The sequence below is a fragment of the Oncorhynchus masou genome, chromosome 22 (genome assembly GCF_036934945.1).
Source record: "Oncorhynchus masou masou isolate Uvic2021 chromosome 22, UVic_Omas_1.1, whole genome shotgun sequence".
NCBI classification, from domain to species: Eukaryota; Metazoa; Chordata; class Actinopteri; order Salmoniformes; family Salmonidae; genus Oncorhynchus; species Oncorhynchus masou.
The window spans coordinates 15,142,963-15,160,043 of NC_088233.1; the positions used below are offsets into that span (position 1 = coordinate 15,142,963).

At 44.6% G+C, this 17,081-nt stretch overlaps 1 protein-coding gene and 1 pseudogene across 1 annotated transcript; both read left to right on the plus strand.

Moving 5' to 3' along the window:
* Positions 1-3,210: 3,210 nt before the first annotated feature.
* On the plus strand, positions 3,211-4,859 carry LOC135508651 (carbohydrate sulfotransferase 8-like). Its single transcript, XM_064928890.1, has 3 exons — positions 3,211-3,247; positions 3,423-3,832; positions 4,127-4,859. The coding sequence occupies exons 1-3, from the start codon at positions 3,218-3,220 to the stop codon at positions 4,833-4,835; spliced, it is 1,149 nt and encodes a 382-aa protein (XP_064784962.1). The 5' UTR covers positions 3,211-3,217; the 3' UTR covers positions 4,836-4,859.
* Positions 4,860-6,446: 1,587 nt separating this feature from the next.
* Positions 6,447-7,722, plus strand: LOC135508652 (vacuolar protein sorting-associated protein 4A-like; annotated as a pseudogene).
* The last annotated feature ends 9,359 nt before the right edge of the window (positions 7,723-17,081 follow it).

Here is a 17,081-nt window from a genome sequence, read left to right on the forward strand (position 1 = left end):
CCGCAGACACCATTGTCTGACCGCTGCCAGATTGTCTTTTTAAAAGACTTCTCCACCCAAAGACCACACAAACAGAGCCCTGTACACTGCTTCATCTAAAGATGAACAGATCTACAGATGGGCTGCTGACAGCGCAACACACTTCAACACAACATTGCACTGCCCAGAAATCACAGCCTGTATAAATGATTTTCTTTCAAGTGCATTCAGCCCAAACCTCCCTGACATAAATTTGGCTGTGAATAAATTAAATGAGATCTATCATAAAGCAGCCACAAAAGAAAATTTATGCAAAATAAAAAACTGTTCTAATTGGAAACCTCAAAAAGAGAAATGGTTTGATGCTGAATGTAATCTCATAAGGAACAAATTGAGATCTTTATCAAATAGAAAACATCACTAACTACAGGTTAGAGACGTTCGGTAAGAATATTGTGTCACATTGAAAGAATACAAACAGAAGCATTATGACACCACTCTGAAAGATATTGAAGACTCCATTGATGGAAACCAGTTGTGGGAGAAATGAAATGGTCTAAATGGACAACAGAGGAATGACCTCGTCATTCAAAATGGCAACATTGTAAAATATCCTTTTGAAAGTCTTGATGGAATAATAGCATCAGAAGACCTTACTTTAAACCCCCAAAATATTCAAGAAAAATTCAGCTCCCTAGAACACACATTTAAAAACAACAAGAACCCAATTGACTACCAAATTACATGATTGAAGAAAATACAAAGCATGTGGCTCTGACAGCATCAGGAATGAAATGCTTAAACACAGTCCTCCTGAGCTGTAGACTGACAGTGGAGAGACCTTTAACAGGGGCCTAAATCTGGTGCTTGGCTGGGAAGTAAGTTGTCACACACACACGCGCACAAACACAGTCACATCACACACAGTACAAACACACACACCTCTCTCTCTCAGTCCGTCACCAGCAGTAAGCCTCCACAGCTCTGGCATGTAATCGATCCTGTGACGATCAGTGTGACGGCCTTGACACAACTCTCTTGTCCTCCCCGCTGACACGTGCCGTCAGTCAGGTCGCCCCCCTCTCGTCATCTCCGTCACAGGCAGGCCAGGGTCATTACAGGGTTGGCAGCAGCAGTGTCTCCTCACCTGTCTGCCTGCCTACCTGTCTGTCTGCCTGTCTGTGCGTGTCGTTAAGTTGCTCAGAGCAGAGAGTAAAGTTTAAGCCCCAGATTTGAGCTTAGTTAGTGATTGCCAGAGAGGGTAAGCTAAATGACAGGTGTAGAAGTGGTGGAAGTCCCGAGTCAACACTGACATTGAGGAAGGGGGCTGGTGGTGTGTGTGTGTGTGTGTGTGTGTGTGTGTGTGTGTGTGTGTGTGTGTGTGTGTGTGTGTGTGTGTGTGTGTGTGTGTGTGTGTGTGTGTGTGTGTGTGTGTGTGTGTGTGTGTGTGTGTGTGTGTGTGTGTGTGTGTGTGTGTGAGACAGGGGGTACAGCGGGTGCAAGCTTTGCAATCGCCCCTAAATAGATATGTAAACACTACAGTAATAACTAGGTACTTGAAGCTACTGTATGTGGACAGGACAAACTTAACACATACTATTCCTTAGACAGCCAACACAGGGGCCATTGCCAACTTAACACATTCTATTCCTTAGACAGCCAACACAGGGGCCATTGACAACTTAACACATTCTATTCCTTAGACAGCCAACACAGGGGCCATTGACAACTTAACACATTCTATTCCTTAGACAGCCAACACAGGGGCCATTGACAACTTAACACATTCTATTCGTTAGACAGCCAACACAGGGGCCATTGACAACTTAACACATTCTATTCCTTAGACAGCCAACACAGGGGCCATTGACAACTTAACACATTCTATTCCTTAGACAGCCAACACAGGGGCCATTGACAGAAGCATTACTTACTGTTAATGTATGCCTTGTAGACATTCTTCATTCTCTTTTATAATGCTTCATCATATCCCCTCATACAATGGATCGTCTTTGTGATTTGCCTTTATTGGGCCAAGTTCACCCAGATATATTGTTCCTTGCAAGTGTGCAAAAAGTGGGTGACCTCTTGAGAGGGGTGAGAGATTCTTGATGGCTCTTTTGACACGGCAGCAGTCGGAAAGCAGTAACCTTCAGTGTCAAGATGATCCCAGGGCTGCCGCTGTGAAGCCATCTGGATCCCCCATTACCCCTGGCACATTCACATTAGCAAGCCTCCTGTGTGTGTGTGTGTGTGTGTGTGTGTGTGTGTGTGTGTGTGTGTGTGTGTGTGTGTGTCTAGTAAGGAGTAAGCAAGGTTGTCATTGTTATGTAGAGGATCAGTCACCCCCCATGGAGCGGCCCAACAGCCCTGCATGTATTAAGTTTTGTTTTCTTGTAGACCTCTAGTGCTATCGAGGATAACACATAAGATATTGAGAACTGGCACTGTGTCATTATACTGTAAATTCTAGATGCAACATTACATGAATGTATGTCAAAAATAGCACTATAGTTACTGTAGTTCTCACTAGCAACATCTCTAATGACCATGTGATGTCTTGAACATCTGCTATGGTGACTAATTATGTTTTCTGATGTTTTCCTCCATCTCTTGGGTGTCTACTTCCCTCCCACTAAAATATGTATTATTGTATGACTGATTTACAATCACAATCTGAAATACATAATTGTTCTGTGCATCCCTTGACTGTTTTGTTTGAGGCTGATTTGAAGTTCTTCTCTAACAAATCTGTTTTGTGATGACAAAGCCGTTTTTGACATCCCCATTCCCCTGTCCTGTAACGATTTCTGTCCCATTATACATAGTCACGTTTCTCAGTCGGAAAAATATCACTTGGCAAGGCTGCACTGGGAAGAGAGAATTTGTTCTCAGTAACTCAACAATAATACAATAGGTGAAAGTGTTGATAAAACGTGATAGGTGGTCAGTAATCTCAGCGTCGCCACGGTAACATGAGCATCACTCTTTATTTCTCTCTTTCTATCACACACACACACACACCTGGCCTCTCTATCAAAAACCTAATCTTGTGATAAAATGGAGTCTTGTCCTATTGCCCCATTTGTAATAGACACCATCTCTCCTCTAGGCTCTTTCTTGATACCTATTTCAGCTCGGCTGGAGAAACTTGGTACAAGCAAAATACTTTTTGTAATACGTAATGTAGGATTCTATCTCCCCCCCCTCTCTCTCTCTCTCTCTAGGTGCGAAGTTCATGGTTGCTCCAAGGTGGCCAATTCAAAAGGTAAGATTACTTGATCAGTAATCAGATCAGATACCTGCTTACATTCAGCTCACTGAGCTGTTGAGCTCCCTCAAAATAATGTAATGACGCCATCTTGTGGATTATTGAGGAACAAGCACTATCTCCATCTTCTGTAAAGTTGAGCTTCTGTTAACAATATTTCCATGTGACACAGGATCAGCCCTCAGACAGTGCAATCTTTGAGGGCATCAACCTAGGTGGAGGTTTCCATGGAGCTCCAGGGGAAGAGATATCCTCTAACCCCAGCCTCCCTAGTCCTAGCCCCAGGCAGCCCCCTTCCTTACAGTGGCTGCCCCACCCATCCACCCCAACCTCCGGAGACCAACAGGCCGAAAGCCCCAGGCCACCAGTCACTAAACGCCATAGGAAGCTGCTGTTAAAGAGCGGTTCTGTAATTCCTGGTGGTGCCCCCCCTGCTGAGGAGGACCGTAAGTTACAGGGCATGGCTCATACCCAAGTGTCCCGCCACCACCTGCTGAGGGAGGTCTGCACCAAATACCAGCCGGGCGTCACCGAGCACCCCATATCCAGCCGGCAGGTGTCCCGGGTCTACGTGGAGGATAGGTGTTGTAACTTTAGTGGTTAATTTCATTGAGCATTATCTTCAGATATTATTTACAGTACATTTACAGTACATTATTTACAGTACAATACATTACATGATTTACATGTATAATTGTATTTCATTGCAATTCATGTTCAGGGCTGATCTAGAGGTCCCCGTCCATGTAATTTTATTCATTGTGATCTAAAAGGCCTAACTGATCTTAAATCAGGACTCCCACTCTGAGATGTTAGATGTATACAGCCCCAGATAACTATTCATATATTTCTGTTGTATTGGTTAATTAATAATAGGTCAGGCCTGCTGTACTGTGAGGTGCCCAAAGCTGGCTGCTCCAACTGGAAGCGGGTGCTGATGGTCCTGGGAGGCAGTGCCACCTCCACGCATGGCATCGCCCACGACGACGCCCACTATGCCAGCCAGCTCCGCCGACTGGACACCTACAGCCAGGCGGGCGTGGCAGAGCGCCTCCGCTCCTACACCAAGGTCCTCTTCGTACGGGAGCCCTTCGAGAGGCTGGTGTCGGCCTTCCGCGACAAGTTCGAGAGCCCCAACTCGTACTACCACCCGGTGTTTGGCCGGCCCATCATCTCCCGGTACCGGGCCAACGCCTCGCTCTCTGCCCTGAGGACCGGCGCCGGCGTCACCTTCAGGGAGTTTGTCCAGTACCTGTTGGATGTGAGGCGACCCGTGGGCATGGACATCCACTGGACGCCGGTCAGCCAGCTCTGCAGCCCCTGCCTGCTGCACTACGACTTCATCGGGAAATTCGAGAGCCTGAAGGAGGAGGCCAACTTCCTGCTGCGGAGTATCGGGGCACCTAGCAACCTCACTTTCCCTGACTTTAAAGACAGGAACCCCAAAGCAGAAAGGACTTCCTACACCATTACCCAGAGATATTTTGAACAGTTGAACACCACGGAGAGACAGAGGGCCTATGACTTTTATTACATGGATTATCTGATGTTTAAATACCCCAAACCCTATAAAGACCTGTACTGAAGTAGTGGCTGGATTGACATGTTTAGATGATTCATTTAAGATTATAAATATGAACATTACAGAAGAGATTATTATCCTGTGGGACTTGAATAAGCACTACAGACACATTGATGTAAACTATTCTACGTGTCTTATTTACATCTGGTTACAATTATGATTTGATGTGATTACTTTGAGCATAGGTTGTACAGCTTTTGGTCATAACACTTTGTATAGTGTGCGAACTGATGTGCTTTCTTTGTCAAATGCACTTTTATTGATTGGCAGACATACATACAACATCCTCTCAACAATCAACGAGATATTGCTCTCAATCAACAGCATAATGACTTCTATGAAGTGACCTATACTCTGAGTGAAGACTTTATTATCATCTCTTCATTTTCTTCTTTTTTCAGCCTTGTTATATGAAGGTATACTTGTCATTTTGGGTCATCGTCAATCACTTTTAAAATGGAAAAGGTGTCTTGTTATTCTGCAGACCTTAATAAAAAGAAGGAAAAGAGAGCCAAGCTATACTCTCCCAAAGCAAAGACTAGTGTTTGCAGATACTGCAGCAGATTTCACAGTTACTGAAATCCTACATTGCCTACTGATGAGAAGTACCATGTGTCTTAGACCATTTTAATATCATTCAATTTGATTTCAAAACCATTTGCTCTTGAGGTATTTGTTTTCTATTTTACATACAGAACATACAACAAACTTGTTACAGTACGTACCTCAAGGCGGAAGGTAGCTTAGCGGTTAAGAGCGTTGGGCCAGTAACTGAAAGGTCGCTGGTGCAAATCCCGAGCCAATTAGGTGAAAAATCTGCCGATGTTCCCTTGAGCAGGACATGTAACACTAATTGCTCCTGTAAGTCGCACTGGAGAAGAGCACCTGCTAAATGAAAACAAACTAAGGGACAGGAAACACATGAAATAAGGGACAGGAAAAATATATCAATGTCAGTTGGTAGCTCAGTTGGTAGAGCATGGTGCTGCCAGGGTTGTGGGTTCGATTCCCACAGAGGAACAGTACGAAAAAAGTATCAAAATGTATGCACTCACTAATATAAGTCACTCTGGATAAGAGTGTCTACTAAAATGTAAAATATTGCCTTTCAGATACAACTGTGGGTTCATGATCTTTGATTTTGTAATGTACAATAGGGTTTCTGGGCCATTGTCTATAGGCCTCATGTTACAATACTAATGATTACACTGTAAAGAGTAAATGTATTGTTTTACATGTCTGTGCAGAATCTACAAACACAATTTCAATCCCCTAGCCTTAACACTGCCAATTTTGCTAATTTTGTTTGGGTTTTAATTTGTTTGGGTTTTAAAGCACCATTACCATTTAATAAATGTTTTATCAAGCCTTTACTAATTAAACAAAAACATTTCTCTGTTGTTTTTCTACATCTGGTTTTTGGAAAAAGTGACAAAAATGTGTTACAAAGAACCCTTTTGGAACCCTTTTTTCTAAGAGTGTAGAACAATAGCTATTAAATGGGAAATGTTTTACGTTGTTCAAGCTAAAAAATAATTTCCTAACAGACACAATAAAGTAATTATCAAGCATTCTCATCAGTGCATCATGTCACCATCAGGTTTGAGAAGCATATCTACATCCCTCTCCTAGAACAGCCAGCTATGTCCCAGATGTTCCGGCTGCACCTGGGCAACACGCGTCACAGCATCAGTGACACAGACCTGTGTAAGCTCGCCAAAAAGACAGAGAGCTACTCCGATGTCAGCGTCATCGTATGAGATGCCCTGATGCAGCCTGTCAGGAAACTGCAGTCAGCCACACACTTCAAAAAGGTCATTTATACACACAATAGTAACTCTATTGCAGTCGACTCTTGCATACAACACTAAAGGTGCATCTCTTTCTCAACCTTTAAGGATATTTAAGATAGTGTGTTGTTGTAATGGTACTATAGGTGCAAGGTCCATCCAGTGCCAACAGTCAATTGATGGTGGATGACCTTCTGACCCCGTGCTCGCCTGGGGACCCGGGAGCCATAGAATTGACCTGGATGGATGGGCCTAGCGACAAAATTCCGGAGCCCATCATCTGCATGGTAAGAAACAGACATTGTCAAACACTCCAGCCACCCTAGTCTTAGACTGTTCCCTCTGCTACCGCACGGCAAGTGGTACCGGAACGCCAAGTCTAGATCCAAAAGGCTTCTCAACAGCTTCTACCCCGAAGCCATAAGATTCCTGAAAAGCTAACCAAATGGCTATTTGCATTGCCCCCCCCTTTTACGCTGCTACTATTCTCTGTTTGTTATCTATGTATAGTCACTTTAACTCTACCTACATGTACATATTACCTCAATTACCTAGACTAACCTGTGCCCCCGCACATTAACTCTGTACCGGTACCCCCTGTAAATAGCCTCGCTATTGTTATTTTACTGATGCTTTTGAATTATTTTTAACTTTTTATTTTCTATTTTTTACTTATATATTTACTTATATATTTTTCACTTAACACTTTTTATTTTTTTTCTTAACTTCTTAAAACATTGCTGGTTAAGGGCTTGTAAGGAAGCATTTCACTGTTGTATTTGGTGCATGTGACAAATAACATTTGATTTGATTTGACATTCACAGCACAGACATACTCACTGTGTTCATTGACATTCACATTCACAGCTCACAAACATGCTGGAACATGTTGTTTCAACATACACATCCTGGCATTGCACACTGACTCTCACATTTGTGTAATTGCTGGACCATGCTAATCCTTTTGTTGGTTTTCTCTGTGTCCCTCTGCCCTCCAGTCTGACATGCTGCACTCACTATCCACCACACGGCCCACAGTCAACACTGAGGACTTGTTCAAGATCAGGAAGTTCACAGAGGACTTTGGACAGGAGGGCTGAAAGGTCCTGGTCACCCGGGGAGTTCACTTCTCCTCACCCTGTCTCTCCTCCTCTCAAGCCCCATTCGTATATCCTCCTGTCAAATACAGTAGTGGCTACAGAAGCTACAGTACTACCACACTAGAAACTTGGACTTGTTTGGCTAAACTGCATTGGCAAGAATGATGGAGCATTTTAACTTCATGCATATTCTTTCCCTGTGATCATACACAGATTCCTGTAGACTAAAATACTATTTCTTTCTTTGCCATCCTGCACTTTTTAAGTTGTTTTTGAAGTGACTCATTATGATGGAGTGGTGTTGAAGCGCTTTGAACAATTACGTTTTCTTGTCTTGCATGTGTGTAATTGCATGTGTTTTATTCAATGTGTAAGTCTTAATATATGTATTTTATGTGTATGATTGCTCGCTTTACTTTGCTTTTAAATTCCTTGAGTATTGACTGACCGTAGCTGCACCAGGTTTGCCACTTGTCCCAGTCCCCACTAGAGCTACCCCTTCATTACAGGCAGTGTTACTTACAGTATTTATGATTATTTATTATATTTCATTTCATCAACATTTTTGTTGTGAATGCATGACTGATGATGTACAGAGCTCATCATTGAGTGAGAGAGGTGTTTACATTGAAGTATCTCTGTATTTTTCTGCATTATATTTTCATTTTGACTGAAGCCCTTTTTTATTGCTGGATTTGAACATTGAAAATAATAGTTCCACAATACACTTTCATATTGTTCCAACACTGTTGTCATAATAGTATTGCTATGGCTCTGTATAATTGGGGGAATATTGGTTGAGTAATAGTGAAGTCAGTTCTGGTCCCAGAGGGGTTCTCACTGCTGCTACACGTGGCCATGATGACCAAGTTACCCTGACTTAATAAAAGACGAATACAAAAATAAGATGTGCTTTGTTATTACTTTATTTTAACTTTACATTAAACTTACATCTTACTTTGCTGTCATACCTATAAAGAAGAAAATGGCTGCACTTAAGAGTTACACATTCATTTAATACAGAGCCCATATAATGGAGTTATATAACACAGACTACAGTGTAAAGTAATAAAGCAAAAATAAAAAATCCCAATCCCATCATTAGTTAGGCGTTTTAACTGACACTAGGGTAGTTGTTCAAATTGAAATGTTGTATTACTAGGTCTCTCTTTATGTTATGTAGGCTGCACTGCAATTGAGTTTTCTTTAACTGCCAATGTGCTCCATTGTGGCACATGTATTTGTGTAAATAAAATCTATCTATTCAGCCTGGTCTCATAGACGAAACGTAACACAGTAAATGGAAATCCGGGACAATCAAATTAGTAAAATATGTTACGTTTAGTATGGTTACATAAGACAAAAGATTACTTAAGGCAAAAACTAAAGGAGGGTGATTGGTCGGGTGGGCGTATAATACCAATGTCTGGCAACCCAAAGGTTGTATGTTTCAAATCTCATCACTCGCAACGTTAGCATTTTAGCTAATAAGCTACATTGTAACTACTTACTACTTTTTAGCTACTTGCTACTAAAGTTGCAAATTAGAGTCTCTATTGAACAAATTCAGGTACATTCATCCCCATTTCATTCTGTTTGCTTCCGTTTAAGAAACGTTTTCCAACAGAATTGGTGGAATGAACACAGCCCTAATCACCACAAACACAATTCACTTTCATAGCAGCCACATATAATCAGCATGATCATTTGATCTTCATATAATTCCTTCTCGCATCTACGTGCTCTCCTATTCTCATCTTTTCTGTTCGCATGAGGATATCAGTGCACAATACAACAGCTGTCTTTGACCTTGCAAAAACAACTTTCCAATCCAAACCGTCATAACATAACTGCGATCCGCTACACACAACCTACATCGTTGTCACTTAACGTTATAGTCAACATAGCTATTACGACATCTTCAACGCACGTTCTAATGAACTCGCACACTGAATCAGCGTATTCGTCAATGTTGTTATCTGACGCAATAAACATGTCCCAGTCCACGTGATGGAAGCAGTCTTGGAGTGTCGAGTCAGCTGGTCGGACCAGCGTTGGACAGACCTCAGCGTGGGAGCTTTTTTTTAGCTTTTGTCTGTAGGCAGGTATCAGCAAAATGGAGTCGTGGTCAGCTTTTCCGAAAGGGGGCAGGGCAGGGCCTTATATGCGTCATGAAGTTAGAGTAACAGTGATCCAAGGTTTTTCCGCCTGGTTGCGCAATCGATATGCTGATAAAATTTAGGGAGTCTTGTTTTCAGATTAGCCTTGTTAAAATCCCCAACAACAATGAATGCAGCCTCCGGATAAATGGTTTCCAGTTTGTGGTGTATGTAATGAAACCTAAGATGACCTGGGGTACTAATGTAAGAAATAACACGTAAAAAAAGAAAAAAGTGCATAGTTTCCAAGGAACGCGAAGGCGGCCATCTCTGTCGGCGCCGGAAGGTCACTAATATAGGTTGTTTGACCGCATCATGTCTTGTTTCTATTCTACAGTAAACAGTTCTGGGGAAGAAATGGTGGGGCTGAAAGACACACTCAAACCTGAGTGTTAAGAAGGATAAGTCCAAACAAATGAGTGTGTGAATATGCACTCCAACAAGCTACCAAGTTAACTGAAGTTCAACCAAGAGGCCTGTAACAGCAGTTAGTGTAATAACACCGGTTAATCTACATAGAGGCAGTATTTAGTCAAATGTTACAATGTATGCATCAACATTAAACTAATTGGGACACTAATTTTAATTAAAGATAAGATCAAACAAAAGACATGGGTGCTCTTTCAGTTTATTGTAAACCTTTCATCTTTTGCCTTTCAATGCCTTAGCTTTGAATTGTAAATGTTATATAGAGAACAACAATATCAACACAACATGTAACGTGTTGGTCCCATGTTTCATGAGCTGAAATAAAGACCCCAGAAATGTTCCACACCCACAAATAGTTTATTTCTCTACAAATTTGTGCACAATCCCTGTTAGTTTCTCCTTTACAAAGATAATCCATTCACAAGACAGGTGTGACATATCAAGAAGCTGAATAAACAGCATGATCAATACACAGATCATTACACACAGCACAGAAGTTTTGAAGGAGAGTGCAATTGGCATGCTGACTGAAGGAATGTCCACCAGAGCTGTTGCCAGATAATTTAATGTCAATTTCTCTACCATAAGCCACCTCCAATGTCGTTTTAGAGAATTTGGCAGTACATCCAACTGGCCTCACAAACACAGACCACGTGTATGGCGTTGCTTGGGCATGGCGGTTTGCTGATGGTGGAGGTGGGGTTATAGCATGGGCAGGCATAAGCTACAGACAACGAACATAAATGTATTTTATCAATGGCAATTTGAATGCACAGAATACTGTGACGAGTAGATCCTGAGGCCCATTATGGTGCCATTCATCCGCGCTCATCGCTTCATGTTTTAGCATGATAATGCACGGCCCTATGTCACAAGGCTCCATTCACAATTCCTGGAAGCTGAAAATGTCCCAGTTCTTCCATGGTCTGCATACTCACCAGATATGTACAGATACCCAAAAAATTACTTAAGTAGTACTTTAAAAGTATTTTTACTGAAGTACTTTACACCACTGCTGACTGGTTTTTTCTGATCCACGCCCCATGCCTTTTGGGGGGATGAATGTGCGCTAATAAAAAAGGAGCCCTTTGAAGTGATTGTTTGACAATCAGATGAAAAACATCAAAAACTGGTTGTTTTTGCCACAACTTAAATTTACCTGCAAAAACAGCCTGGTCTCCATAGACTAGAACGTACACAGTAAACGTAAATCGGGAACAAATTAGTACAATATGTTACATTTAGTATGGTTACATAAGACAGATTGAGAGGCAAAAATCAAAAGTAGTGTGGTTGCTCAGGGTGGATGGGTAACGTCTAGCAAAGTAAAAGTATAAATCTCATTTCAAATTCCTTATCTTAAGCAAATGTAGCCATGTCATCTGTTGAAGGAGGAGCAGACCAAAATGCAGCGTGGTGGTTACATTTACATTTACATTTAAGTCATTTAGCAGACGCTCTTTATCCAGAGCTACTTACAGAATAATTGAATTCACCTTCTGACAATCCAGTGGAACAGCCACTTTACAATAGTGCATCTAAATCATTAAGGGGGGGTGGTGAGAAGGATTACTTATCCTATCCTAGGTTACTCATGTTTATTAATGAAAATAAGACTAGACATGAAATAACTGAATGTACAAAACAACAAAGGCGGAACGTAGAAAAAACTATACATCCTATTTTTTTATAAACAATAATTTATTATCTTCAATACCATTCATTCTTTACAACTCATAATTTACATATACCAAATAATATGTTTTAATTAAACTAATTAAACTAAACATGTACCCCAAACAAAACCTCAGGGGAGCATCTTCCCCTCCCCATCACCCTACAAAATACATTTCCTATCTCCCCATCCCTAATCTATCCTCTTACAAATCTAAATGACACCCAGCCCTAAACCCCCCTTCCACTCTCTCCCGAGCAGCATGCTGTCCCCACTTCCTCCCTCCCTTTTCATCCTCCCCCTCAAATCTCCTTCCACCCTCCTCACTACCCCTTCCACCCCCCAATCTCCCCTGTCTTCACCATGTTCTGCCTTGCTTTCCCACAGCCCACGTTTAAAGAGACTCATGAGGAAGCCAGAGCAGAAAACCAAACTATCCGGCCCTCTCGCTCTCCTACACCCCTCTACAACCTGGCCCACGTCAATACAAAATCCCCCTTACCAAACCTAACAACACCCGTGCCCTAGCCTGCTACTCGGCAAAGGCACAGCCCAAAAGACATGGCGCACAGTCTCCTCCCTGCCACAAGAGGATCTTGGACAGGTGGGGGATTGCACAACTATACCGGTACAAGATGGAACGCACGGCAAACACTTATGAAGGCTCAACCAATTCAGGTCCTTGAGCCTGTTGTCCAGACCCCGCGTCTGCACTCCCTCCCAGACCACTTCCTGAGATGCCCACTACAGGCGCCGGACTCCTGCCTTTCTGACCTCCTCGTACAGGTGCCTATGATCTAAACCTACTCGGGCAACTTCAACCTCAGGGTGCGCACGCAGCCACTTGGTCGCATGACCAAAGTGCCACGGCAGCTGCTCCGCCCGAGGACCCGTGTTAGACCACACCATTATGCTTCGCCTGATACAGAAAAATACCCGCAGGAGGTAACCGGACGGGTGTATCACTGGCTGAGCAAGCTCCGTTAACAAGAAAGAAACAAAGATTGTGTCCAGCTTGAGGGGGAAATGTAGTACCCCCTACCTCCCCTCCCCGATGGGACAGATCATGCGTGCCCTGGCGACCCACTCGCACCTGCCACTCCACATAAACTGAAACACAAGCCTCACTAGAGGCCTCCTCAGACAAGCCGGCAATGGGTAGATGTATGCCAAATACAAAAGAGACGGCAACACATCCACCTTTAGGACCAGGACTTTGCCCATAAAAGACAAATACCTAGCTTTCCACATTGCTAGCTTCCTCTGTACCACTGCGATACGCATGTTCCAGTTTAGTGTCGCTGAGCCGGAGGTCTCAAAATGGACCCCGAGAATCCTTAGGGCCCCCTCACAGAGAGATAACCCCCCAGGCACATCCGTTCTACCGAGCCATCTTCCGAAAAACTTGGACGGAAGACTTTGCATGGTTCAGAACTGCTCCTGACGCTCGGGTGAAATCCCCAAAGATGGCAAGGGACCTTGTCAGGCACGTCCTTGCTCAACAGCAAGGAAGTGTCAGTCGGCGTACTGCGTCATCTTAACACGCAGCCCACCACCTAGGATCAGCAAACCTTCCACCCCTGTGTCTGCCCTAATGGCAGCCCCCCAGAGGCTCCATGTACAGAACAAAGAGGAGAGCCGAGAGTGGGCACTCCTGCCTGACCCCAGACGAGGTCAAAAACGTCACCCAAGTGACTATTTACACTAACTCGGCACCCGCTCCGACATATAATGTACGAATCCATCCTATAAACTTCTCCCCAAATCCTAATCGACCTAACACTCTGAATAAAAAGGATCTATTCACGCGATCGAAGGCTTTCGCCTGATCTAGCTGCTACCATAACAGGCAGTCCTCTATCTTCAACCCAAGCGATGGAGTCCCTGATTAACTGTAGGTTCCATCTAATAGAGCGGCCTCTTTACCGCACATCTGATCCTCATGAACGACGTAGGGAAGGGCTGTGCGCAACCGGTCTGCTAAAACCTTTGCAAGTAGCTTGTAATCTACACACAGCATGGTCAACGGCCAGCCAGTTGCCAAGGTCTGTTACTTCCCCTTCTTATATAAAAGTGACAGCACACCAACAGCCATTGATCCCCCCGGGACCCCCGTCCCAAGGATGGCCTTCCAAGACTTCTCTAGGACCACTGGTCCACAAGTATACCCCAAAACTTGAGATAAAACTCAGCCGGCAACCCATCCATCCCAGGCACCTTCCCTTTTCCCATCCCTCCTAAGAGCGCTCTCAACCTCTTCTAGTGAGATCTGGGCTTCCATCACTTCTCTAATGTCCTCCGGCAACCACCTGGACAAGTGTTCTAAAAACACATTTCCCTGCTCTACATCTATTTCCTTTCCTTAAATATACCTTGGAAATGATCAGTTGTCACCCTGACCATATCCTCTGGTTCTCTAACTATACTACCATTTTCTTCCCTAACACCATGCATTACCTTCCTACTCTGTCTTGCCCTAACCAACTTAAAGAACATAGCAGAACAAGTCTCATTATGTTCTAGAAAAACCACTATGCGCACGCCTCCAGGAAAGCTCGAGCCTTCCGCTCCTGCAACTCCCTGAGCTGCGCCTTTAGGGTTGCGGATCTCTCCCAGTCAAACGACCCGCCGAGGTTGCCTGCCTCGTATTCGAGTTCAATTAACCTTGGATACGATCCACCTCCCTCCTCTCTTCCCTTTTTTTCCTCTTTGCAATACCCTATTATAAAAGCCCTAATCCTCACCTTAACTAATTCCCACCACTCTAACACCCCCGCACGTGGACCGGAGGCCCTCAAGCCTCCAAAAGAAACCATAAAACCCGTCAACAAAAGCCTGCTCCTCCAGCACATCCCGATCTAGCTTCCAGTACCCCTACCAAAGAGGCAGACTGGCGACCCCACCTGCAGGAGCACCCCGTCGTGATCCGAAGAAAACAGGCAACAGCCGCCCAGACAACTTACCCAAAGACCTGGGTACAAAATATAGTCGAGCCTCCGCTCAACCCCCTGGAGTTGCGCCATGTAGGACCATCCATTTTCGGAGTAGTGTGCAGACCACCATCTACCAGACCATGGCAAGCCATTAGCCTGGCAATGGCGCCTGCACTGCTATCCCCACTCTTCCTAAATCTGTATTAAAATCCCCCTATCACTAATTTCCTATTTGTGACACACAGGGGCGTCAGACAGTCCACCATCTCCTCCTGTCTGCCACCACCTGTGGCCCATACACCACCACTAATCTAAATTTACAATCCCTTATCGTGACATCCACCCCTATAACCCTCCCTGCATTACCACAAAAGAATCCTCCACTTTTACCTCCCTGTGCCCACACAAAATCCCTACCCCGATGAGTGCACCCCCAACACCCCAAACCTGACTCCCCCTTGTCCCACTCTCTTAAACCTACTAACATCCCCTCCATCCTCAGGTGAACCTCCTGTAAAAAAAAAAAATCAAACCCCAGACCCTCCAAATAACTAAACCGCCTCCTCTTAACAAAATCCCTTAAACCCTTACATTTAAACTAACAAAAGTAAAATTAGACTCTATGAAAAAAACATGTAATACATTCAAATTCTAAACCCAGACAGGAAAAACAAAAACAGGAGACTCACCCGATGCTCTGCTCCATATCTACCGGTGAGAACACCATCCGTAATCCCGACATCCCCCTCTTCCTCCATCATACCATCCCAGGATGCAGGAATAGTGTTTGGCTCCGGGTGCCCTGCACCCTGGGTCTACCCCCACAATCCTCCCCCTCCCCAGTGTTGCAGCTGGTTTGGAAAAATTGGGGAGGCTGAGTCCCCAAACAAAAAAACTCCCCACCTCCTCCTGTACCCAGTCCTGAGTCTTGTTAGGTGTCCCCATCCAATGAAGTTGAGGGCCTGGGGAAACCAACAGCAACCCAGAGTTTCTCCCACCCCCATCACTCTCTTGGCCATCCCTCCTCACTGTTGGCCAACGCAGGGAGAGAGACCCACCCTCCCCCGCCAGCTCCTCCACCATACCCCTCATCTCTTCCACCACAGGGCACTTTCCCCCAGTCTCCTGCTCTTCCACCGTCTCCTTCTCCCCACCACTGCTCCTCGCCTTCTTCTCTCTCATGCTCCTCCACTCGAGCTGCCTTCTTCCGCCGCTTCCTGGTTCTCCTACTCCCGCCTTCCGTTTCCTTCTCTCTTTGCATCCGCCGCCGGCTCCTCTTCCTCCTGTGGCCTTCCTCTGACCTGTACTCTGGTCATGAGCGGGGCTTCCCTTCCCTCCTCTTCTTCCTTATCCCCATCTGCTCCCCCAGCCGCACGCATATGACCTCTGACGGGCCGGGCACCCCTGCCACAGGTGTGCTGACTAGCCACACCTATGGTCGTCTTAGGCTTGTCACAAACCCGCCTGGGCATCCCTCAGATGCACAAAATCTGCATTTTCTTGTACTGCACGGGGCAAATATGACCGTAGCCATGCAGCGCCTGCAAAATGGGGGCTGACGTGCATAAAACAATGTCCCTCTGTCAGCCCCTAGGAGAACAGGAGGATGGAGGCAGTCACCATGTCCCTTTGGGTTACCTCTCTGAGGAGGCTGGTGCCTCTCCTCCTATTCCAAAACCCAAGGGAGTCTTTGAGGTGCCTTGCTGAGGAGACATTATCCATGTATCTCCCCAGAAAAGCCCTCACCTCTTCATCCCTTAACGTAAGGGTTGTAAATGTTGACAGTTACAAACCCTAAAGTTATTCTTCGCCAGGCTTGTTATTTCGTAGTGGCACATCGGCCTCTCACCTCCCACTGCTCTTTTGCCCTTCTCAGATATCATCGTGTTTTCCTCTGTATATAGTGCAACGTTATGCTCCCCTCCACCGAGTTGCCTTGGAAACAAAAACACGTTCCTCACTGTTAGCTTTAGAATCCCCATCAATATTATCCTTCCAAAGATTCCGCCCCAAAGGCCTCCAACTCCTTTCCTTCCAAGCAAACCGACCGTGTTGGCCACCAATCCCAGGGACCGACCGTGTTGATGTATTTAGCACCATCTCCGTAGGGAGATGACTTCGTTCTCTTCTCTTCCAAAACAAGTGAAAGAAAAACCAAAGTGA